The following is a 14725-nucleotide window of genomic DNA, read 5'->3' as shown; positions in this document are numbered from 1 at the left end:
AATAGAAACCAGTCCGACTTTGTTAAATTTTGTAAGTGAAATTGATTCATACGAGTAAGCATGTTTGTAATTTGCCCTATTTCAAACCTTTTCCGCCAAGATTGCCAGACATGGAAACAAGTAAATTGGGTCAGTCACAAAGACTGGGGACAAAAATCTCAAGATTTTCTGGAAGGATTCTGTATCTGTGTGCTGTATAAGTGGAAGATTGTGTGTCACCTACATTTTATTTATTTTAAGCGCTCATGCACACGACCGTATGTATTTTGCGGTCCGCAAAAACGTATTCACAAAAATTACATCCTTGTGCATTCTATATTTTACGGAACGCAACAGCTGGCCCTTCATAGAACAGTATTATCCTTGTCTGTAATGCAGACAATAATAGGACATGTTCTATTTTTTTTGCGGAATAGAAATATACGGACATATGGAAATGAAATGCACACGGAGTAACTTCTGGTGGTTGTTTTTTTTTTTTTTTTTTTTTTTGCTGACCCTTTGAAGTGAGTGGTTCTGCATACGGTCCGCAAAAAACCCCGGAACGGACACTGAAAGAAAATACGTTTGTTTGCATGAGCCCTAAATGTCATGTTTTATTTCCTCTATTTAGCCCACAATGCTTCAGTGGATTGAGCTACTGACAAAGCAGTTTAACAACAGCCAGGCAGCTTGTGAGGTAAGATGTATAGAAATGACCTAGTGAACCACAACGTGGCCTCTGAAGCCGTGCCGAGTTCCTGATCTTTGCTTTTCTCTCAGTGGTTCCTGGACCGCATGGCTGATGATGACTGGTGGCCAATGCAGATACTGATCAAATGCCCAAATCAGATAGTGAGACAGGTGGGTGAGAACTTGATGATACCTTTTTCCCTTTTTTATGTTTTAACGGTCATTGTTAGTTCTTAACCTGCATGAATATGTGTAAAATGAATAACTTGTCTTATTACCTGGAATTAAATCTTAGCTAGCCTCTACATACATGCCAAGCAAGGCCTCACTCCGAGGACTGGATTGCGGTTCCCTCTGGAAACTATAGATTTAGCTCAGGTCATACATGTCCTTCTCACACAGCTACAACTTACAAGTCACACCCCAGTGTCAGTCTTGCCACCTCTTTAGGCCTCGTGCTTACAACAATATTATATTCAAAGAATCTCTTAGGGTATCCTCTATTCTTTACCAATGGAAGTAGCCTTTTCTATTAATGGGAGTGAGAAAAAATACAATGCACACAGTCATTATCTGTTACTCCCTGGTCCATTTTTGGCAGACCAAAATTCGGATCCCGCAGCGTGCATGAGGCCAGAAGCAGAATTTAAGTGTGAAACTTGCCAGTCTCAATAATGTTGTATCTGATTGGTTATTATGGTGAAGTCATCTTCAAAGGTTTCAGGGTACTCCCATTTGGTTAACTTGCAACCTGTTGATAAATGGAACCATAACTAGTATTAGAAATTTCCATTTTATAGTTTTAATTTGAATTTAATTTTTGCGATAGATGTTCCAGCGTCTCTGCATCCATGTTATTCAGAGGCTGCGATCAGCACATGCTCATTTGTACCTGCAGCCTGGCATAGAAGATGGGTAAGTATATTGGGTGATCCTCTCTATCTCTCATCCTTTTCTAGTAACATACGAAGTTTAACTTATGTAGTAGCTAATGCATTTCTATATGTGCAGAACCTTTACCACTGCCAGATATATTCATGTTGTTTCTATTATGAGAAGGCTGGCTTATAACATTGTCTTGGCTAAAAGCCATCTTTCAGAGTGGTCCTCGACCCCAGGCCTCAGGGCCCTCCTACCAGTAATTTTTTCAGGATTTCCTTAGTATTCAGCAGGTGATATAATTAGTGTCAGTGCATCAGGCCTTACCTCAGGTATTCATTCTGTGGGATATTCTCAAATCATGACCGGTAGGTGGGCCTTGAGAACTGGAGTTGAGGAACACTGATCTATCAGACCCTTTTCATGTCCGAAGCAAAGCTTTTAAATTATAGGCACCAAACCTTGTACAAATGTTTGTAAATTGATTAAACACAACCTGCAACTAATTGTAGCCGCGTCCATATAACAAAATAATGTTTTTACATTCGGCAATCATGCTGCCATTTAAAGAACTTCTGTCATCAGAAACGTGGACCTAAAACCATCTCACCTGAGACATGAGCCTCGACAGCTGAAGATCATGGTCTTTGTCCCATTAGCCATCATTCCAGAGAAAATTACACTTATGTAATATGCAAATCCGCAACAAGGTTGGTGCTATTGCATCTTGGTGCTCCCATAGGCTCCGCTCCCTCCTCTTCATGCCGCTCCCCCACCATAAAGAGTGACAGGCGAGGCGGTGAAAATATATTCATGCCTGGCTCTGAAGTCTCACAGGAGCACGTTCGGCACCTGCGCAATAAAGGGATGGAGACCGCCGGGCAGATGGTAAATCTTCCTCCCTTTATTGTGGGTGTGCCGATTGTCCTCCCGCTAGACTTTAGGGCCAGGCATGAATATTTTTTCACTGCCTGGCCTGTCAGTCTCAGCGGCAGGAGTAAGGCTATTACAAAAGTGCAGTTTTCTTAGGAAAGCAGCAACGGAGACTGGTGGGGCAGAGATCATGATCTTGAGCTGTCAAAGGCTCATCTCTCAGGTGAGATGATTTTAGGTCCATGTTTCTGATGACTGAACTCCTTTAACATGGGAACTTACCACTTATTTCTGTATAATAATGGGGAAGATAAGTGATTGATTGCATTTGACTTATTTGTAGTATTAGATATTTAATACATATCCCCTTGGCCCATTGTATAGTTCTGATGACATGGATGGGCCTGTAGAAGATATTGGAAGCCGCTCCTGTGTTACTCGCTTTGTGAAAACATTGCTGTCAATAATGGAGCATGGCGTTAAACCTCACAGCAAGCACCTGACTGAGTACTTTGCCTTTCTGTATGAGTTTGTCAAAATGGGAGAAGAAGAGGTAATTTCATGTTTTATGTGTTTCTCTAGAGATATCTGTGTATGTTTGTAGAATTATGTGTTAATGCATGGGCATAGCTAGATGAGGGCTGGCATGGTCCAAAAGGGGGGGGGATGCCGCATCATCAGCAGAAAGCTTGGTATAACATTTTAATATTGTATACTATTTCGGTGCACACTTTACATGGCCGCCACACTGCAGTAGCAGCGCTGACTGTTGGGACCTTCCTGCATATCCGCATACAATCACTTTGTGTTGGAGGGAGTTCTGCACAGACGCTTTGCTTTGATTTGTCCCTGTTATATCTATGTCAGGCTCTTTTTCTTGGTTTTACTTTGGCCAGGTTTGTGCACTTCTACAGATCTTTTGCAGGTTTATCATTGATTTCTCTTTCAGAGCCAGTTTCTACTGTCCCTACAAGCCATATCAACCATGGTGCATTTTTACATGGGAACCAAAGGTCCAGAAAACGTGAGTGGATAAAGCACACCCTAGTTACTGACTGCCAATACCAGATAGTGAACTATGTTATTCAATGCATGTTGAATCCTCTTCTAACTGTGTATCTGCCGTTTTTAGCCACAGGTTGAAGTATTGTCTGAGGAAGAAGAAGGCGAAGAAGAGGAAGAAGAAGATATTCTTTCACTTGCTGAAGAAAAGTACAGGCCCGCTGCTTTAGAAAAGATGATTGCTCTTATAGCTTTCCTGGTGGAACAGTCTCGTTCAGAAAGGTAGGTTGTAACTGAATACCTGTAGAGTTCGGGGCAAGTAACTTCTTGCCCGTTCCCATCCAGCATCTGGATCTGACACGGGCAGGAATAACTTCCATCAAGCTGTAATTCTTGCTAATGTTGGATGAAATCCTATAGCAGAAAGTGCAAGAGGTATTTTGTGATGACTGTAGGATGCAGCAATCTTTGTATTAGAAAGATCCATGTATACAGTTAGTAGACAACCTGGCCCCAATAGTTATTGCAAACCGGGCAAAATCTAATTTCTCATGAATGCATTAGGGGACACCTGGACCATGGGTATATACCCAGCTACCTCTAGGAGGCTGATCATTGTCCGGTAAACATGGTAATACATTTGCATGCAGTCGTGTATTTCGCTGTGTCTTTTCATGTGACTGTATACAAGTCAAATTTTGAACAGGAAATAGTGGTACAATAAACGGAACATAATGCTTAAGAACACGGACTGCAGAGCTGCTTTATAGATCCTAGTCTGCATTGCTAAGGACATGTGCCTTAGGGATTGCCAAATCACCCGTGTATTTATTCTAGAGTGTACATTTTCTATGAACGCTATTATTTCAGCCTTAGAAAAATGCATGTGTAAGGCTGTGTTTGCAGATTCAGTCACACTCGGAAAAAAAAATACCACAACGTGCAGAATTCTGGGACTCTACTATAGGTCTGTGGGCTCCGAAGAGTGCGGTCATAGTTAAATGTTGGATCTAAGGTCCTAAATTGGTGGCAAACAGCGGGGAAAAAGCTAAAGTTTTCTAAAATTATGAAAAATTGCTTAAACTGAAATTATGTTCTCCTTCTCAACAGGCATCTCACTCTGTCACAGAACGACATGGCAGCATTAACAGGTGGAAAGGTAACAACTGTCTGTCTCTGTGTTCCTCCAGTTTGTCCAGATGAAGTTGATTATCTTCCTTTCAAATCCCTTATTCTTATTTAAATGTGTTATGCCAAACCATGTAGGTTGTCAGTCTGTAATCTGATGATACCTCTAATTTTTGTTTTCTAGGGCTTTCCCTTTCTTTTCCAACATATAAGGGATGGGATTAATATCCGACAAACCTGTAATCTCATTTTCAGCCTTTGTCGATACAACAACCGTCTAGCAGAGCATGTGAGTATAACAGTGTCAAATACATCTTAGCATGCAGTGCCCTAGTTAAAATGGTGTAAGAATCTGCTATATAAGTCAGTATGGTCAGATTGAAGGGGTTTTCTATCCTTAGGATATATCATGGTTCATCTGTCTATTTACAGTGGTGTCAGTGCAGCTAAGTCCTTTTGACACACCACTTCATTCTGCAGATGTGTGCAGATCTATATAGTTCAAAGTTTCATGGTTTTCCTCACCCACTTGAGCGAGCCATAACTTTATTCTCCAATGGACTAGGGCTGAAACGATTACTCAAATGAATCGAGTAATTAGACACAATAAAATCCTCAATGCCAATTTTTTGCATCGAGGATTCGTTTGTGCCATGTGACCTCTAGAGTGAAGCGCTTGCTATTACTTACCGCTCCGTGGTCACCCGCGGGCCTGCACCACGCTGCACTTTCTTCCTGACACATTGTCAGGTCATAGTGCACGTAAGCGCACTAGGACCCAACGCTGTGTGGCGTCAGGACGACAGTGCAGCGCGCAGAGAAGAAGATGGAGGAGCTGTGGAGCGGCGCCCCTACAGGAAAGGTAAGTACTGTCGCTGGGGTCATGGCTAGGAGGGGGAGATGGTGGCACTGAGGGAGGGAGAGAGCTGGTGGCACTGAGGGAGGGGGAGAGCTGGTGGCACGGGGGGAACTGATGCACTTGGGCTGATGAGTTTTTATAAAGGTAAACGGTCTATTGATTCTTTTTTTTTTATTAGAGTACTCGATTAATCGTAAAAAATAATCGATAGACTACTCTATTTCTAAAATAATCGTTTACTGCAACCCTACAATGGACATAACTATATGAGGACATGTTTTTTTTTAATTATGCCATTCAATGTTCTATATAATGTATTGTAAAACTGTAGAAAAAAAAGTTTGTAGGGTGGAATAAAAAATAAATTCCACAATTCTTTTTTAGATTTCTTTTTTGTGACATTCAATATGCAATAAGTGACATGACAAGCTTATTACACGAGTCAGTATAAGTATGGAGATACCAAATTTGAATTGTAGCTGAAGAGGATCAGGGGACAAAGGCAGCCCAATCTAACTTGGTTATCTCTGATCCTGGCAACTCCCGAGGGATGTCAGGGTTGTAAAAACACAGTCCGAGTCCACCCTGTATGGCGCAAGTACTGATTGGGTGCAGTGGCCATGGGCAGTTTATAGGTACATCTCCTCTGCCACTTGGCCATGCACGGAAGCTTTTAAGAGGCATTCCGTCATAATAGAAGTCCATGGGCAACAGGACTCCTGCTTAACAGAAACCAGATGGATCCTTTATGCTGCCCATAGACTTCTGTTATGACTGAATGCCTCTTAAAGGCTTTCTTGGTACATTCAGTCATAAAATTCAGTTTTATTCTGTTATAACGGACCGAACCTGAACTTGAAAACGTTGATTTCACTCATTTCTTCTCATGGGCTAATGGGATATAGGCACAGTTTTTAGCAGTAGTGGTAGCACCACTTCTATAAGCATTCTTGCCTCCTGTCTCACAGCTCAGAGCACCATTGTTTGTGTGACCACTTGTATACCACAAAATTAGCTCTTAACTTTGACATATTCTAGATAGTAGTGGGCGGATTTATGAAAACTGGCTAAAGTCAAAACTGTTTTTTGCTGTGCTGTGACTAGTTGCTTTGGGCACAAAAACGGTTTACAATCTGTTCTTATACATGTTTTCTTATTTTTTCTTAGATCGCATCCATGCTTTTCACATCCATAGCAAAGCTAACTCCAGAGGTAAGCCGCATTTCATTAAAACATGATGCATGCTTACCCATTTGCTGCCAGAAAGATTTTCACAAAAAAAAAAAAAAAATCATATTGTACCCCCTAACCCACATATTTTTCAATATATGGTCTTGAAAGTAGAGACCTGGAACATTGTGAAAATATAGAAAATATACTTTTTCCAGGGTGCAGGTGCCCACAAAGAGGTCTCCGAGTGCCGCCTCTGGCACCCGTGCCATAGGTTCGCTACCGCTGTCCTAGTGATACTTGCCGCTTGCTCTACCTTCTCCATGGCCCCTCTTCTGGAGATAGGAGCGCGTCCCAGAGGTGGGAGCTGCACTTTTCTGACATTGATGGCACATCCTAGGGATATGCCTCTATGTTCTACATGGGAATACCCCTTTAAACCTGTGTTAGCATGCACATATCTTCATACACGTATATTCATCAGAACAAAACGGAGCAATAATTTTCATGATACTGATGTCAGTAAACTTTTACACACACACACAGCCATAAAAACAGATTTAATATTTTTTAGCTGTTCCTCAACTCCAAAATAATCATTTGTACCAAATAGTTAGTCATTTGGTGCCATGTACCCTTACAGTCAGGTCCATAAATATTGGGCATCAACACAATTGTAAAACTTTTGGCTCTATACACCACCACAAGGGATTTGAAATGAAACGAACAAGATGTGCTTTAGCTGCAGACTGTCAGCTTTAATTTGAGGGTATTTACATCCAAATCTGGTGAACAGTGTAGGAATTACAACAGTTTGCATATGTGCCTCCCACTTGTTAAAGAAACCAAAAGTAATGGGACAATTGGCTTCTCGGCTGTTCCATGGCCAGGTGTGTGTTATTCCCTCATTATCCCAATTACAATGAGCAGATAAAAGGTCCAGAGTTCATTTCAAGTGTGCTGTTTGCATTTGGAATCTGTTGCTGTCAACTCTCAAGATGAGATCCAAAGAACTGTCCCTATCAGTGAAGCAAGCCATCATTAGGCTGAAAAAGCAAAACAAACCCATCAGAGAGATAGCAAAAACATTAGGGTTGGCCAAAACAACAGTTTGGAACATTCTTAAAAAGGAGCGCATCGGTGAGCTCAGCAACACCAAAAGACCCGGAAGACCACGGAAAACAAGTGTGGTGGATGACCGAAGAATTCTTTCCTGGTGAAGAAAACACCCTTCGCAACAGTTGGCCAGATCAAGAGAAGACTTCACCAGAGTGAATACAGAGGGTTCACCATGTCGGAGGGTAATAATTCAATTAAGAATGATTAATTATGGTCATAAAATTAATTAACCATAAAAAATTATAAAATCATAACCTGGTGAATTGTAGACAACCTAATTGATACAATTCACATCTGAGTCCGACTATTTCCTCAGATAAATAAGTTATTTTTGACGTGAGATGACGTTAATGATAAACATGTAGTTCTGCATTATACAATAATACACAGGTTTATAAAAATATGCAGATTTATTGGTTACAAGGTTATAAACATATGTAAGTAAATAAACACAATGATGCATGCAAATGAATATATATAGCGTTAATATAAAGCATTACAAGCTTAACAATACATGTGAGTGGAAATAACTTGTCACATTATAACTAAGCTATTATTAGGTTAGGATATCAAAGTAGGAACATAAGTTATATACATTACTCCTGTTCAGAGAAAACCTCATGATATCCGGATGGGCATGTCTAATCCTAGACATCATTATAGAATGCTAAATACATTCTCCCCCCCCCCCCCCCCCCCCTCTAACCAACTACACATCACATGACTTCAAGATGGGCAAATCCGGTCAAGGATATAACTTAGAAGAGATAACTGTATCTTTCCACCCCATCCTGGACTATTTTCACACATATGACTTTGGTAAGACTATTAAGACAAATAACAGGGATCTAGGATCTTTCCTAGACCATATCTTAAATGGGAAGCACTTGAAACAAGTCTTTCCTGTGGGAATCCATCACTTAGCTTGGCGAAGAATGTTCTATCAATATATATATATCTAAGCAATTATTTAGTGCTTTGCTAGATTGAGTCTTGATTCTTCTGCAGGTAGAATGAAGCCTCACAATATCCTAAGACTACATCTCAATATGGAGATGATCAATTAATTAATGTATTTATTTATTCGCCAATCTAGATGGTATAATTTCACCCACACTATCAAATTAGTCTTAATAAAATGAAATATAATTTTCTGTGTCTCTTACCAAGTCCTACCAAGAAATCTCACTTCTGCTGGAAAGCTGGGTGGTCCATCATAGCGCATCTCACAATGGCTTTCATCTTGATAGACCCCTCTAGAGAACTCAACTTCTCTTCTCCTTCTCCTCTTTTTTGTGTGTCCTCCTACCTTCTGTGTATGGTTTATGATCACAAACTTATCAGTTAGACACACCTTCCTAGTTTGGAACTTTCCAATCATAGTCGGATGGGCGTGACCATTGATAAAAAAATGTGACATTATAACCTTACCCAGAATGCACTTTTGCTACTGTTGTAATGTCACCTACTCATACCTAGGTGGCACTGCTGTGTAAGCTATTTGCTTCATAGTATAAAGGGTTAACTTATGTAAGTCTGAATAAAACGTATTCTATACATTTGACCTTAAAAGCTTTAATTCAAAGCTATAGGGATTAATTCTGACACTTGTAGCAATTAGAGACAGACCTCTAGGCGTCTTTCTGAATGTTTCTCACACTGTTGATTTATGGATCGTAAATAACTTGAATGGCCTTGTTTTCTCACAGAGATATCAGTACCTCCTGTTATACCAAAGATTTGAATAATTGTTACAAAACACACATCTTCACAGACACTCTTTTAGAGATGAATATTCTCCTAATGAGAAATATATATAATATACTGGATACATGTCTTCACAACATATATTATATATATATATATATATATATATATATATATATATATATATATATATAATGTCCTACTGATTGTCTTATGCTAAGGACTAACTAAGGCTCATTAAATGAATACATGAATATTATATATTTTGCTTCATTAATAAATGCCTAATTGTATAGGTAATTATCACTAGCTGCATATAGCTTATTTTTATCTCCCGTCATAAATTTTTAAGTAGACAAGGAGGATTCTTCTCAGACTGGTACATTCATGAGAAGAATAACACTAAAGAGCAGAAACCTTTGTGCGACGTTACTTTGGCCTACTCAAGATATACAAAATTGTAACTATCGTCGAGCATGACTCTTAAAGACAATGAACATCCATCTTGACTAGAATTAATTGGATATCAATGCATTTACCTATGAAAAGGCACAACAACCACAAGATGTAAACCATTGGTGAGCCTCAAAAACAGGAAGGCCAGATTAGAGTTCGCCAAACAGCATCTAAACAAGCCTTCATAGTTCTGGAACAACATAATATGGACAGATAAGACCAAGATCAACTTGTACCAGAGTGATGGGAAGAGAAGAGTATGGAGAAGGAAAGGAACTGCTCATGATCCTAAGCATACCACCTCATGAGTGAATCATGGTGGTGGTAGTGTCATAGCGTGGGCATGTATGGCTGCCAATGGAACTGGTTCTCTTGTATTTATTGATGATGTGACTGCTGACAAAAGCAGTAGGATGAATTCTGAAGTGTTTCGGGCAATATTATCTGCTCATATTCAGCCAAATGCTTCAGAACTCATTGGACTGCGCTTCACAGTGCAGATGGACAATGACCCAAAGCATACTGCAAAAGCAACCAAAGAGTTTTTTAAGGGAAAGAAGAGGAATGTAATGCAATGGCCAAGTCAATCACCTAACCTGAATCCGATTGAGCATACATTTCACTTGCTAAAGACAAAACTGGAGGGAAAATGCCCCAAGAACAAGCAGGAACTGAAGACAGTTGCAGTAGAGGCCTGGCAGAGCATCACCAGGAATAAAACCCAGCGTCTGGTGATGACTATGCGTTCCAGACTTCAGGCTGTAATTGACTGCAAAGAATTTGCAACCAAGTATTAAAAAGTGAAAGTTTGATTTTTGATTATTATTCTGTCCCATTACTTTTGGTCCCTTAACAAGTGGGAGGCACATATGCAAACTGTTGTAATTTCTACGCCGTTCACCTTATTTGGATGTAAATACCCTCAAATTAAAACGGACAGTCTGCAGTTACAGCACATCTTGTTTGTTTCATTTCAAATCCATTGTGGTGGTGTATAGAGCCAAAAATGTTAGAATTGTGTTGATGTCCCAATGTTTATGGACCGGACTATGTTGTAGCTGTGGCAAGCATTGAGAGTCCTGATGCATTACTTAGAGTTATCCAGGGAATGATGATAAATACCTATCCGCAGAATAAACCATCATTATCACATCACCTTGGGTGCCGGGACTCACCAGCTTTTTTTTAACAGCTGATCAGCGGGGTTCCTGAGGATATGTCATCAATATTAATTACTGGTTAACACCTTTAATGCCCTAGCAGTGGAAGAGTTATAGGGCATAATGTACCTTTTTAAAAATAATCTGTAAATATAGGTAATTGACTCATTGAGATTTCTATTTATCTGGTTCTTCCCTCTCTGTTCTACTACTGCACCTATATGGATTGTCCCTCATCTTTTACATAGCCTGATGAGCGTCAGCATTGTATACACAGGGATTGGTCTCTTACTGAAAAAGTTAGAGGCCTCATGCATTAGAGAGTCTGTCCAAACTAATAATGTCGAACTCCTTTCTATTTTAGGCCGCTAATCCTTTCTTCAAACTGCTTACGATGATAATGGAGTTTGCTGGTGGACCACCAGGAATGCCACCTTTCGCCTCCTACATTTTACAAAGAATATGGGAGGTAAAAAAATTAAATAAAATAAAAATCTAAGACTTACGTAAGCGCTGTACTTTTTTTTTTTTTTTTTTTTCAGGAACTCTTCCGTTTTATACCTAGATTTTTTTTTAAATATATTTTTTCCTTCATCCAGGTTATCGAGTACAACCCATCTCAGTGCTTGGATTGGCTGGCAGTGCAAACACCACGAAACAAGCTGGCACATAGCTGGGTGTTACAGAACATGGAAAACTGGGTAGAACGTTTCTTGCTAGCCCACAACTATCCAAGAGTGCGAACCTGTAAGTACCTCATAAAGACCATCATGCGGAGCATTTTGTTGTTCAAGTCTTCTATGGCCTGTCTCATGGCTTTTCTTGTACACCATTACACAGTACACTTGCGTGACACAATTAAGTTGTTTAGGCAGGATACTGGCTGTCCTTACTGAAACCAGCCCTGTGTGGCGACTCACTGGAAGTACTCCCTGGTATGGAGACTAATAGGCAATTCTCCATGGAAAAACAATATACAAATATTAGGCATATCCCAGGGAAACAGAATCATCCGGCTAGCGCCACCTTGTGAAGTAGCCAGGAATGTACTCCATACTCATAAGGGGCGAGCTGAAACAGCTGTCTACAAATGGATATTTGGCTTTGCTGTATTCCCTTGTCATATCCCAAGGCCTGATTAAAAATTTAGATTTTCACTCATTGGGAGCCACTTCCACAAAGTGGCACTAGCGAAATGGTTAACTTTCCTTAGGAGAAACCTCTGCACACTATTAAGTTGGATAACTTATTATGCTGGGCCACTCAGAGTCCATACAGGTCATAGAAAGTAGAATCCAGCAATACCTGTGGCACTTGCAGCCTTATGTTGAACGATACTTTTAAAGCATATATTCACACAATTTTACATGTAGAACTAATCTATATGAAAAGTTCAGTAACTTTCCAGTTGGCATTGCATTACTTATCTTGTACTAATCTTAATTTACAGCCTCTATTATAATGCAGAGCAGCAAATAGTTCTGTAGCCTTCAGAGCTGAAATCGCCTAGTATTTTTTGCTTGCTGGATTTCTGCACAGTCTAGAAGTCTGTACTATTCTGCGTAGTGTAGTGTTTGCAGGGGGCATTGTATAGTAATTTCCCATGTAAAAACAAATTTTCCCATGGCATCATAGATGCTCAGCTGGTAGAGGGGTGTCTTTGACAAGTTTGAAAACGTTTGCATTAGCAAACAGCAGAACTGTGAGCGTGGCTCTGGGTTTTACTATTCTGGAACCGGTGCTATAGTTTGTATGTTTTGCTTCTTGCTTGAGTAGTTTGAATCTTAATCAAAATGCTGGTGTGTCTCTTCTTTGTCTTTATTTGCAGCTGCAGCCTACCTGCTAGTGTCACTAATCCCAAGCAACTCCTTCCGTCAGATGTTCAGATCGACACGCTCTCTTCACATTCCTACACGAGACCTGCCCCTTAGTCCAGACACAACAGTTGTGCTTCATCAGGTGTACAATGTCCTTCTCGGTCTCCTTTCTAGAGCTAAGCTCTATGTTGATGCTGCTGTGCATGGTACCACAAAGCTGGTGCCATATTTTAGTTTCATGACTTATTGTTTAATTTCCAAAACTGAAAAACTCATGTTCTCCACATATTTTATGGATTTGTGGAACCTCTTCCAACCCAAGCTGTCAGAACCAGCTATAGCCACGAACCACAATAAACAAGCATTGCTTTCTTTCTGGTACAACGTATGTGTTGACTGTCCTGAGAATGTACGCCTTATTGTACAGAACCCTGTTGTCACCAAGAACATTGCCTTTAACTATATTTTGGCTGACCATGATGACCAAGATGTGGTGCTCTTCAATCGTGGCATGCTGCCCGCCTATTACGGTATTCTTCGCATGTGTTGTGAGCAGTCTCCTGCCTTCACTCGTCAACTTGCCTCACACCAGAACATTCAGTGGGCCTTCAAAAACCTCACACCGCATGCCAGCCAGTACCCTGCGGTAAGCAATAAAGCGCATATATTTATTATGCATTTACTTGTTCTTCTATGAGCTGTTTTTTACTGTCTAAAAAGACAAAGCAGGTCTACAACTGCAATATTAGAGAGATTTTCTGGGTCTTCTGTATTAAAGGGTGTCTGTCAGCAGATTTGTAACTATGAAACTGGCTGGCCTGTTACATGTGCGCTTGGCAGCTGAAGGCATCTGTGTTGGTCCTATGTTCATATGTGCCCGCATTGCTGAGAAAAATGAAGTTTTAATATATGCAAATGAGCCTCTAGGAGCAACAGGGGCGTTACCGTTACACCTAGAGGCTCAGCTGTCTCTTATTTGAAGTGAAGTCAGGGCCAGGCGTGATGACGTTTACACTGCCTGATCCTGTCAATCCAAGTGCAGAGGGCGTGGCAGTTACAGAGAGCAGAGTAGGGCTGAAACGATTGAATCGGGTAACTCAAAAAAAAAATTAAAAAAAATCCCCCTCGAGGATTCATTTGTGTCATATGACCACGGAGCGTGAGTGAAGTGCTTGCTATTACTCACGCTCCGTGGTCCCCCGCCGGCCCGCACCGCGCTGCACTGTATCCTGACTCATCGTCAGGACATAGTGCAGGTAAATCAGATGTTTCTTTATTATCAATTTTCATTCATTTTTTACAACAATCACATGACCTTTTGTAGACCACTGACCTATACAATATCAGTCATAAAAGATATATATGACATATACATAATAAGACATATATCTGCAAGGACATAGAACGAGTCTACATAAAGACACAGATATCAAAGCCATCTCCAATGTGATTACAGATATTCCCCAGGACATAGTGCAGGTAAGCACGCACTATGACCTGACGCTGTGTGACGTCAGGTCCCAGTGCAGCGCATGGAGAAGATGGGCGAGCTGTGGAGCGGCGCTGTTGAAGAGGCCGCAGTGCTCACCGGAGCTTACCTTGTCCAGCCTCCTCAGAGTTTACCAATCACAGCACCATAAATTGTATAGTGGCTGTGCTTGGTTTCGCAGCTTAACCACATTCACCTTAAAGGGACTGAGCTGCACCTAGGACATGTGACCGATAAACGTGACGTCACAGGCCTAGGAAGAGGCCAGAGTGCCCAGACTCTTCAAACAGCCAATCAGAAGGAGTGCCAGGAGTCAGACCCCTGCCAATCTGATATTGGTGACCTATTGATGGTCATCAAAATCTCGAGAAATAATGCACCGTCTGGAGCCACT

The 14725-nt window shown here is 40.7% G+C and overlaps 1 protein-coding gene across 3 annotated transcripts in view; it reads left to right on the top strand.

Annotated features, from left to right (window-relative positions):
• Nucleotides 1–14725, top strand: part of USP34 (ubiquitin specific peptidase 34) — a 216570-nt gene that overhangs the window by 185509 nt on the left and 16336 nt on the right. For all 3 annotated transcript variants that reach the window (XM_044289323.1, XM_044289322.1, XM_044289321.1), the window contains 12 exons: nucleotides 614–679; nucleotides 763–843; nucleotides 1502–1587; nucleotides 2809–2977; nucleotides 3374–3448; nucleotides 3557–3708; nucleotides 4537–4585; nucleotides 4739–4843; nucleotides 6581–6625; nucleotides 11390–11494; nucleotides 11625–11772; nucleotides 12854–13488. In XM_044289323.1, coding sequence (XP_044145258.1) covers nucleotides 614–679; nucleotides 763–843; nucleotides 1502–1587; nucleotides 2809–2977; nucleotides 3374–3448; nucleotides 3557–3708; nucleotides 4537–4585; nucleotides 4739–4843; nucleotides 6581–6625; nucleotides 11390–11494; nucleotides 11625–11772; nucleotides 12854–13488 — 1716 coding nt within the window. The remainder of the gene's footprint in view (nucleotides 1–613; nucleotides 680–762; nucleotides 844–1501; nucleotides 1588–2808; nucleotides 2978–3373; nucleotides 3449–3556; nucleotides 3709–4536; nucleotides 4586–4738; nucleotides 4844–6580; nucleotides 6626–11389; nucleotides 11495–11624; nucleotides 11773–12853; nucleotides 13489–14725) is intronic.

Source organism: Bufo gargarizans, chromosome 4, assembly GCF_014858855.1.
Source record: "Bufo gargarizans isolate SCDJY-AF-19 chromosome 4, ASM1485885v1, whole genome shotgun sequence".
In the NCBI taxonomy this organism is placed as follows: Eukaryota; Metazoa; Chordata; class Amphibia; order Anura; family Bufonidae; genus Bufo; species Bufo gargarizans.
The sequence above is the reverse complement of the archived record's forward strand: the minus strand, read 5'-3'. Positions and strand labels throughout refer to the sequence as shown.